This window comes from Onychostoma macrolepis, chromosome 03 (assembly GCF_012432095.1).
Source record: "Onychostoma macrolepis isolate SWU-2019 chromosome 03, ASM1243209v1, whole genome shotgun sequence".
Lineage (NCBI taxonomy): Eukaryota > Metazoa > Chordata > Actinopteri > Cypriniformes > Cyprinidae > Onychostoma > Onychostoma macrolepis.
Window position 1 is genome coordinate 2,516,929 of NC_081157.1, and position 10,078 is coordinate 2,527,006.

Genomic DNA, 10,078 nt, shown 5'->3' on the forward strand with positions numbered 1-10,078 from the left:
TAATCTATTATAGGTAACTTGGAGCTGAAACTGGATGATAGAGAGCTAATACTGTTAAACTGGTAAATTATTTAAGGTTAAACTCTTAAAATAATGAATTTACCACTGCAAAATTTACACACACACACAAGCACACACAAATATTTAGGACAGCCTACAGTCTTGACAGGGCTATTATGGAGAATATTATTCAGTTGTATTTCTTAATCTCATTAGATGATAGACAATAAACAAACTTCATGCTCCTAGTTTTGCATTCAAATTATTTTACTTGTTTGTTTTTTTTACTATTTTTTATAAACCATCACTTGAGGCGTCTTCAACACTAATTGGTTCATAACACCACAGAGCCTAATTAGCATAGCATGTGAGCTACATTTACATTCATTCATGCATTTAGCAGACACTTTTATCCAAAGCGACTTACAGTGCATTCAGGCTATAATTTTTTTTTTTAAATCAGTATGTAATACAGTACTTCAAATGTACTTTCACTGCATTTCCTTGCATCTCCAAATAATTATTGGTTTATTACAAAATGGCTTTAACTTTCTGATTAACACTAAATGTAGTAAATTCAGTTACAATTACAGTTAAAAATAATTCCACAATTTCTTCTGCATTTTCATTTTCTTTTGTGTTCTAGAGAAGGTATCAACAAATATCGTCTCCGCTATTAACATGATTTATGGATGGAAGCAGAACTGTAATCATCCCTGATGTATTGTACACCGAAGCATTAGAAATGGCTTTTTTAAGGATTTGGCTACAATGAAATGTTTCATGTCTTTTTTCTTTATTGTGTGACTTAGACATTAATCATGTGACCAGACCACAAGATCTGTATGTAGCATAATAAAAATGCAAAGCGATTTTGAAAGAGACAGGAATATTATTTAGATCAGTTTATGGCTAACATCAACTTAAAGAACATGTATATGCAGAACTGTAATTGAACATGTTCAAGAGCAGTTGTAAAGATTACAAAGCATTACGAAAATGACAAGAGAAGCTGTATGCATTGATTTGTGTAAGCAGCATCAGTTCTGGGTGTCTCACAGTGCTGGCGGATCTGGATTGATTTTCTTCAGCTTCTCCGTGATAGACTCATACTGCTGGTTCCTCTCCTCCTCAGAGAGCGAAGACGGATTGATCTCCAGGAATTTATATGCATCTCTAGATTGAACACTGAAGACGCCTTGAACTCTCTGACAGCACAAACCAAATCTCTCCCAGTCCTGAAAGATAAAACGCATGCCACCATTAATCACATTTACTAAAATATATTTAATTAAATATATGGACATAATTGAACTTCAATAATGAGCTGCACTGATAAATAATAAAAAGTAAATAAATCAAGAACACTGCAATGACACAAGAAAAAAATAAAATAAAATAAAAAATAAATCCTACATTTTTTCATGATGATTTTAAAGGGTTAGTTCAATGTAAACTACAGCTTTCAAAGCCAAGAATGGTTGTAAAGATATCATTAAAGTCATCCATGTGTCTCCAAAGATTTAACCTCAATTTTATGAAGCAATGTGAATGCCTTTTTCGATAGAAAATAACCCCTCCTGTTGGTATTTGTTTATTCAGTTGGCGCGCAGGAGCCTGATGTCCCGCAGCTGATAGATTGAGAATTAGGCTGGAAATTCACCTATGGTTTCTATTACTAAATAACTCAAAAGCAGTAGAAATGTCTATGCCGGTCCTCCAAAATGTTCAGTTAGCCTGTAAAACCTTAATACATCCCAGAACGTTTATCTTAGAGTAATAAAAATGATAATTGAATCAATTTTAAATGTATTAAATGTGATAATATCTAGATTAAAAAAATAACAGGTGACTGCACAGAATCCATCTACAGGGCATTATTGTCACCTTTTTGAAGTCATGTTATTTTTTTCTCATCATATTTCAGCAATCTCTCCCAATATGTTTTTTAAACTGATAAATGTGTAGACGCTTACTGTAGTTTTATGTAGCAGAATCTTGTATAAGACCGTGGTATAATGGGCCTAATGGGCCATAAAGTGGCATTACTGCAGAAAATGATTCCCAGAATAAAGCTATTCAGTTACTAGGCTACTAGTCAAAATAAAGTGTAAAATCTAAATGAATATTGAAGTGCATAACTTGTGATAAAATGTAGAAGTAACACAAAACAGGTGCCTAAAAAGGACATTATAGCCATCTACTGGGCACTACTGCCACAACATGACTTGATCTGACTTGATTTGAATCTGACTCAATACATGACAATGTCCTACAGTTTGTCTTGTATTTAACCCTCTGGGGTCTGAGGGTGTTTTGGGGCCCCAGAGAAGTTTTAACATGCCCTGACATTTGTGGTTTTTTCAGTTGCTTATAAACATTTTAATGGCTAAAGTCCAAAAACACTGTATTCGGCATAAACTGGGCTACAATAATATGTGAGCAGCATGTACGTACATGATTGTGTTTTTGAGAAAACAACGTTTATGCGTCTAAAAAAAGTACAATTTTAAAGTAACTGAAATAAGGCCATAAAACACATACAGAACACTTGTTCACAAGACTTTTGAGAACTGGATTTTGTAGCCTAGAATATTTGCTTCAAAATGATGTGAAAATAATCTAACTCACTCATTCAGAGAAAACAATATATTGATTTAAATTTTCTAAGTCACTTTTTGAGTAGAAAGGGTCTATGCGAGAGGGCGTGACTCACACCTGATAAGACAAAGGCCCGCATAATGAGCTCCATAATGAGCCATTCAGTCAGGTGTGTGACAGAGAGAGAAGAGTTACATGAAAGAATGTGAGGAAAAAAGAAATGTGTATAACTATCACATAAAATAACTTGAGATTCACTTGCGAGTGCAGTTAAACAGTTTATTAGGAACAAACAAACAAATAAACAACAGAAGAGTCAAGACATCGTGGGTGCAATATCCAAAATATCCAAAACAGTGGCAGGAAACTGGAACCCAGGAAAACAGGAGACAGCAGAAACTGCATAAGAAAACACAAAACAGACGTGAGCAACACAATGAACGGACAAAGACAAAGCAAACATGGTGACAATACATACACTACCAGTCAAATTATTTAAACAGTAAGATTTGTAATGTTTTTTTTTTTTAAGAAGTGTCTTCAGCTCATTTATTTGATCCAAAGTACAGCAAAAACAGTACATTATATTTATTATAATATATAGGCCAACATATTACTATTCAAAATAAATAAATCACCCCCCCCCCCCCACACACACACTAAAATGAATAAATAAACTAGTGAGCATGTTGATAGTCTTATCAGAAGCAACTATATTATTACATTAGCAATCACCAATATTGCCCACGTGATTTTATAACATAGATGCACACATGCTTTGCATGTATTATCATACAATACAAAAACAACATTGTATAACTGAGAAACTAAATTATTATTGTTAAGATTATTATAAACATGTTTGAGCAGGTATTTGCAAACAGAGTAGGCTACTTCACAGTAAAGATTGGTCTAAACTTTCTTAGACATTACTTTTATATCATTGTTTATAGAACATATAACTATCCTCACGTCGTGCAACATTTAAATGCAATGAAAGGTTGCCTATCATATTTCAAAACGTTGCACTCGATTTCACACATTTTATTCTGGAGTTATAAATGTGTTCAACTTTGTCACAACAACACATTATCGAATGCCAATAAGAAACATTACTTACTCGGTATAAAGTATCTCCTCCTCCGCGGCTCCAGCTGCGCTCGCGTTCGGTTTGTGAGGTAAACAAATACAACTCTTTTTCCTCTCAGCGCGTTTCTGAGGTAAATATAACTCTTTTTCCTCTCAGCGCATCTTCTGGGGGTAAATACAAGGCTTATTCCTCACAGCGTGTTCTTCCAAAACTGAAAAGTATCCGAGATGAACGCGTTGCTGCTTTGTTTTTACGGCGGTGTGGGCGTTTACATGCTGCGTGGCTCGCGTGGAGGTTTGTAATAACAATAGCGCGAGCAGTGCGTGGCCGTGACCTAATTAGAGATAATGAGACCAGACGGAAAAACTGAACATGTCCTTGGTTTCATACGGATTACTTTATCACAGACTATTTGTTTTCGGTAAGACTTCATTTAACAGTAGACATGTCAAGCTTTCTATAGATATATTTCTCATGTCTCTGTGAGAAGTATTTGCTGAGTTACAGTTCATTTTAGTGACGTGTTTCAAAAAGCAGTTCGCGGAGACGGAGAAGACAGAGAGCGCACCCTGTTTGTTTTCTTTATTCTTCAAAAGCACAAAGTGTAGTTGTTATTATGAGTGTATACAAATAAAAGTAGACCCCTTACAGATTCGAATGGTGTATTGCTCTTATCTGTACGATCAAAAATGGCAGAGTAATTCAAGCTCATTTCGGCCTTATCAGGAAAATCTGCCTCAAAACGCGTATACGCGTTTGTCGACCCCAGAGGGTTAATTTACAGAAGTGTAGATTTTTAGTCTTGAGGTTATATAAATACGCTCATTTGTACATGCAAATTAATGACAAAGAAGATAAATTAACATGTAAATAAAATAAAATCATAAAAGTGGATAATGTTACAACACTACCATACTGTTTGTCTCCTCGGTCATTTCTGACCTGAACCAGACGCCACTTTAAGGGCTCCTTGTTAAAAAAAACTCTGTTTTTTGATTTGTCAAGAATAACAAACATGCTATGCACAACTGTGCATTTATTTGTATCTTTTTTCTCCTGTCACACGGCATCCTCGTCTGATTCTAGTTAAGATGGTAATAAGTTTCAATGATCAGACACTAGCATCTTGCTTCAGATTACAAAACTCTTTGCTTTGGATTCTGGAAAATATAGCATCAGCTGTACACTATTAATCAGAGTATATAAACGTAAAACAACATAGGAACTGAAAGTGAGAAATCAGAGAGTTCATGAAAGGCATAATCAAATTACATCAGGAACATTTGCTCAACATCTAACTTACCTTTCCTGCATCGTCAATGGACTTTAGAAACTCATCCTTCATGTCCTCCATGTCAACGAGTTCCTCCCCAGCAAAGGTTTTATCTTTCAGCGTGTACAGAATAGAATCCACCTTCTCCCAAAACTTTTTCAGCTCAATCAGAATTTGTTGGATTTGAGAAAGACACGCCTGGACTTCCTTCAGATGCTCAGGATCGGGGATCTCACCTGGAATGATTCATGAGAGATCGTTGTGAAGAACATGTAGATGCATTTACTGAATGTTTGTAACAATAAAATCATAGAGAGACTCTCACCCATTCGTATTTTACAATTGGCCAGCTGCAGCTGAAGATCAGTCTGCTTGGTTTTGATGTTCCACTCTTCATTTTTCAGACTGCTCTTCTCAGAGTCGAGTCGTTTCAGTTCTCTATCCAGAGCGATGGCACTAGGCTCCTTCATAGCATCTGGATAGCATCTAAAACAGTCAAGGAACTTCATAGTCCAGTGGGCATGTTCTTCCTGAAATCTTCTGAAGAAGTCGTTCAGCTCGTCAGTTGTTTTTTTAATTTGTTCCTCATTCATCTCTATTTTGACGACTACTCTTTTCAGATCCATTTCAAGCTTGGCCAGAGCATCCTCCAGACCCTTCATCTCGTCAGATTTTTTCTCTTTTTTTTCTTCGGTCTCTTTTTGTTCTTGATACACGTCACTGGTGGATTTTTTCACACTTTCGTTGCATAGATCATACCTGAATAATACAGTGCATTTAATAAAAAATAATTTAATATAGCGATGTGGTCCGGATTTCATTTGCATATGACAAGACACTGAACAATTTTTTTTAAGGGAACATATTATTATGCATAAATATAATTCTATACAAGAGTTCAATAGGCACTTTCACACTGGAGGAACCTTTTCATAGTTCCTAGAACTATTGGTGGAAGTTCCCAGTTTTTGACGTGTTCGCACCGCAGGAACTAGGAACGGTTTCAGTTCTAGGAACGCTGTTTGGGGGAACTACTTCAGAGTAGGGTCTAAAACAGTTCTACAGGAACTGTTGTGCATCTCTGATCAGTACAGCAGCGTTTGGTTTCTAAATGAATCAAAAAGAAGAGTGCTTACTAATGTAGAGAAGACCTTCCGTTCTTCTCTTTTTTCATGCTCAAACAGTAACTTTACACATATCATTTCTATATGATCTATACCTATATACATTGACACTTTTTATAAAAAATATATTATTGTTATGATCCAAAACATCTTGTGATCCATGACCCTGAATAGCAAATTATTTGAATACTTAAAAATAATCACCATCTGAACAAACAAGGCAACAACAACAACAAAAAAAGACGACCTTGGACATCAAATTTACCTGTAATTATAAAATCACTCATGTGTTTCCCCTTTGAATTACATCAAAAAGTGAAACTTGTAAATTATATTCATTCATTACACACAGATTGATATTTCAAATGTTTATTTCTTTTAATTTTGATGATTATAACTGACAACTAAGGAAAATCCCAATTTCAGTATCTCAGAAAATTAGAATATTACTTAAGACCAATACAAAGAAAGGATTTTTAGAAATCTTGGCCAACTGAAAAGTATGAACATGAAAAGTATGAGCATGTACAGCACTCAATACTTAGTTGAGGCTCCTTTTGCCTGAATTACTGCAGCAATGCGGCCTGGCATGGAGTCGATCAGTCTGTGGCACTGCTCAGGTGTTATGAGAGCCCAGGTTGCTCTGATAGTGGCCTTCAGCTCTTCTGCATTGTTGGGTCTGGCATATCGCATCTTCCTCTTCACAATACCCCATAGATTTTCTATGGGGTTAAGGTCAGGCAAGTTTGCAGGCCAATTAAGAACAGGGATACCATGGTCCTTAAACCAGATACTGGTTGCTTTGGCACTGTGTGCAGGTGCTAAGTCCTGTTGGAAAATGAAATCTGCATCTCCATAAAGTTGGTCAGCAGCAGGAAGCATGAAGTGTTTTAAAACTTCCTGGTATACGGCTGCGTTGACCTTGGACCTCAGAAAACACAGTGGACCAACACCAGCAGATGACATGGCACCCCAAACCATCACTGACTGTGGAAACTTTACACTGGACCTCAAGCAACGTGGATTGTGTGCCTCTCCTCTCTTCCTCCAGACTCTGGGACCCTGATTTCCAAAGGAAATGCAAAATTTACTTTCATCAGAGAACATAACTTTGGACCACTCAGCAGCAGTCCAGTCCTTTTTGTCTTTAGCCCAGGCGAGACGCTTCTGACGCTGTCTGTTGTTCAAGAGTGGCTTGACACAAGGAATGCGACAGCTGAAACCCATGTCTTGCATACGTCTGTGCGTAGTGGTTCTTGAAGCACTGACTCCAGCTGCAGTCCACTCTTTGTGAATCTCCCCCACATTTTTGAATGGGTTTTGTTTCACAATCCTCTCCAGGGTGCGGTTATCCCTATTGCTTGTACACTTTTTTCTACCACATATTTTCCTTCCCTGCGACTCTCTATTAATGTGCTTGGACACAGAGCTCTGTGAACAGCCAGCCTCTTTTGCAATGACCTTTTGTGTCTTGCCCTCCTTGTGCAACGTGTCAGTGGCCGTCTTTTGGACAACTGTCAAGTCAGCAGTCTTCCCCATGATTGTGTAGCCTAAAGGACTAGACTGAGAGACCATTTAAAGGCCTTTGCAGGTGTTTTGAGTTAATTAGCTGATTAGAGTGTGGCACCAGGTGTCTTCAATATTGAACCTTTTCACAATATTCTAATTTTCTGAGATACTGAATTTGGGATTTTCCTTAGTTGTCAGTTATAATCATCAAAATTAAAAGAAATAAACATTTGAAATATATAACAGTCTGTGTGTAATGAATGAATATAATATACAAGTTTCACTTTTTGAATGGAATTAGTGAAATAAATCAACTTTTTGATGATATTCTAATTATATGACCAGCACCTGTAAGTTGGCACATATTTGTTCCTGTAAGATATTACTAATATTTTCACCTCTTCACTATGTCATCCACTTGTGCTACGATGTCACTGATCCACTCTTTGGCTTTCGCCAGGTACCTCACCGCCAAAACGGGTTTGTTCTTCTCCACAGCTTGTTTCAGTATTGGAAACAGGGAGGTGAGCAGGTTGGAACTCGTGCTGACACACTACGAGAAAACATCGATCACCAAGTTAATCATGTGATAGACTAGTAAATCATGACAATTCCAGTGACTTCACAACCGTACACAGTTAAAAACATCAGCGAATCATAACAGTATAGTAAGTTCTGAAGTTATGTGACGCTGTCATGACTAATTGTGGTTATTTTTTATTTTCTAGTTTTCTCTTCGTGTTCTAGCTCGTTGTGACAAGTTTGAGTCCAAATATTGTCCTTAGTTCCTCTGTTAGAGCATGGGTGTCGCTAGGGGGGCTTTCTACTCTGCTCCCCCTAAAAATTTTGTGATTAACTCCATAAACTATAGACAAATTCGCGATCACCTCAGTCCCCTTTAAATTTCATATTAAAATGGCAGCAGACTTCGATCGGCTCCTGCCCGTCTTTCAGTGTGTTCTTCAATCCGCAGACCGAGAAACAGAGGACAAGGTGTGTGTTTATCGATAGATTGTAATAATATCTGCATCTGTGCACTTCTTTGTCATAAATACAGTTTGATGTCATTTTGATACATGATGATACAAAATGTCTTGGGGGAGCAATCAGTTTCCCATCTACTGTAAAGCTTTTGCTGCGTTCACCTCTCATCACATCACAGCTGTTTCCTCCAGTGAAAATGTAACGTTAGCCCTTACACAGATGAACGCATACTTTATAAAACAATCATGTTGCCATTTTCATTTGAAAATGTAACTTTCAGTATAAAACATATTACAGTGCATGTGGCATTAACTAGGCCTTCCGTTCAGTCATGCTCAGAAATGATTAAAGACAGTGACAGAGAGCACCTTTTGAAAGTTAATCACAGCATCCACACAATCCACTGTCCAGCCTCATAGCTGAAATGTTAAAGCAGGAAAGACTCTTTTTGAATAAACATTTAAATCAGAGGGCTAATAGCTGACATTGATGGTTATGATGAATTAGGCCTCATACCTTCAACAGAAAGGCTTCAGAGGATCCGAACAGCAGTTGTGTTTCAATAGCTTGATCTCTGATCACACGCTCCAGCTGTGGGAATCCTCCCAGACTCAGGAAAGCCAGGTGATAAAGGAGAGGCGTTCGCTCCGCAGATGGAAGAAGCTCCTGAATGAAATCCGCTCTCAATATAGCGTTGTCATCAATCTCTGAAATATTTCAAACATTTGTGATGGTTAACAACCTTTGGCATTCAATAGCTAATGGATGAAAAAGGATACTGTACAAATAAAACGCTATTTTGGTTTGAACTTGTTTTAATTAAATCAATACACTCTAAAAAAATGTTGAGATGTTTTCAATCCATGGCTGGGTAACAGTAACCCAGCATTGGCTACATTTATAATCTGACCATTTATTGGTCAATCGGATCACAGGTGGACGAAGGTGACACATACGTGTTAACACCTGCTGTCTCTTTTGTCCACTTTCAACCACTTCTGTCCTGATTTCTTGAAGGAGAGGATTTATGGGTGAGCAAATGAATGGGCGCATGCAATTTACATATAAACGTGACCAGAGACGGCAGCGGTTTTCATTTCTGCAATGTGTGTTAGAAATCCGGAATAGTGAGAGAACGTGGCGCTTGGTACGTTTATCCTTTCCAAAACAAACTTTTATCTCTTAGCTGAAAATGTTGAAATCCTGTCTGGCTTGCGCGCTTTCCATAATGTTTATGCGTTATATCTGTAGGTGGTCTTTTGTGGCTGTTTGAACACATTCGACCACATGAGCATCTACACCATGAACACAATCCCGTCTAATGTGTTTTCGACTACCTCTGGAAGTGGTTGAAAATGGACAAGCTCAAAACGTTTTACACCCCGTGTTTAGCGTCGTCCACTTGTGATCTGATTGACCAGGTGTAAACAGGGCTTGAAAAATCAGAAAATACTTCCTCTGTCGCCACTGGATTGGCCTATTCGTTTTTAATTAACT

General features: G+C 37.4%; 1 protein-coding gene across 3 annotated transcripts; it reads right to left on the reverse strand.

Moving 5' to 3' along the window:
• Window positions 1–774: 774 nt before the first annotated feature.
• On the reverse strand, window positions 775–9,852 carry LOC131536779 (uncharacterized). Of its 3 annotated transcripts, none has more exons than XM_058769904.1 (5): window positions 9,098–9,852; window positions 7,996–8,150; window positions 5,290–5,723; window positions 4,995–5,200; window positions 775–1,238 (listed from the first exon to the last, which is right to left on the reverse strand). In XM_058769904.1, the coding sequence occupies exons 3-5, from the start codon at window positions 5,624–5,626 to the stop codon at window positions 1,056–1,058; spliced, it is 726 nt and encodes a 241-aa protein (XP_058625887.1). In that variant the 5' UTR covers window positions 5,627–5,723; window positions 7,996–8,150; window positions 9,098–9,852; the 3' UTR covers window positions 775–1,055. The 3 variants fall into 3 exon arrangements, with proteins under 3 accessions (XP_058625887.1, XP_058625885.1, XP_058625886.1); XM_058769902.1 differs by having other exon boundaries at window positions 5,290–6,071; XM_058769903.1 differs by lacking the exons at window positions 7,996–8,150; window positions 9,098–9,852 and having other exon boundaries at window positions 5,290–6,132.
• Between the last annotated feature and the right edge of the window lie 226 nt (window positions 9,853–10,078).

Coding starts and splice junctions, on each gene's coding strand:
- LOC131536779 (XM_058769902.1), bottom strand. CDS start 5,791: ATGCAAATGAAATCCGGACCACATCGCTATATTAAATTATTTTTTATT. Junction 5,201..5,289: donor CAATTGTAAAATACGAATGG/GTGAGAGTCTCT, acceptor GAATCATTCCAG/GTGAGATCCCCGATCCTGAG. Junction 1,239..4,994: donor CCATTGACGATGCAGGAAAG/GTAAGTTAGATG, acceptor TTTATCTTTCAG/GACTGGGAGAGATTTGGTTT.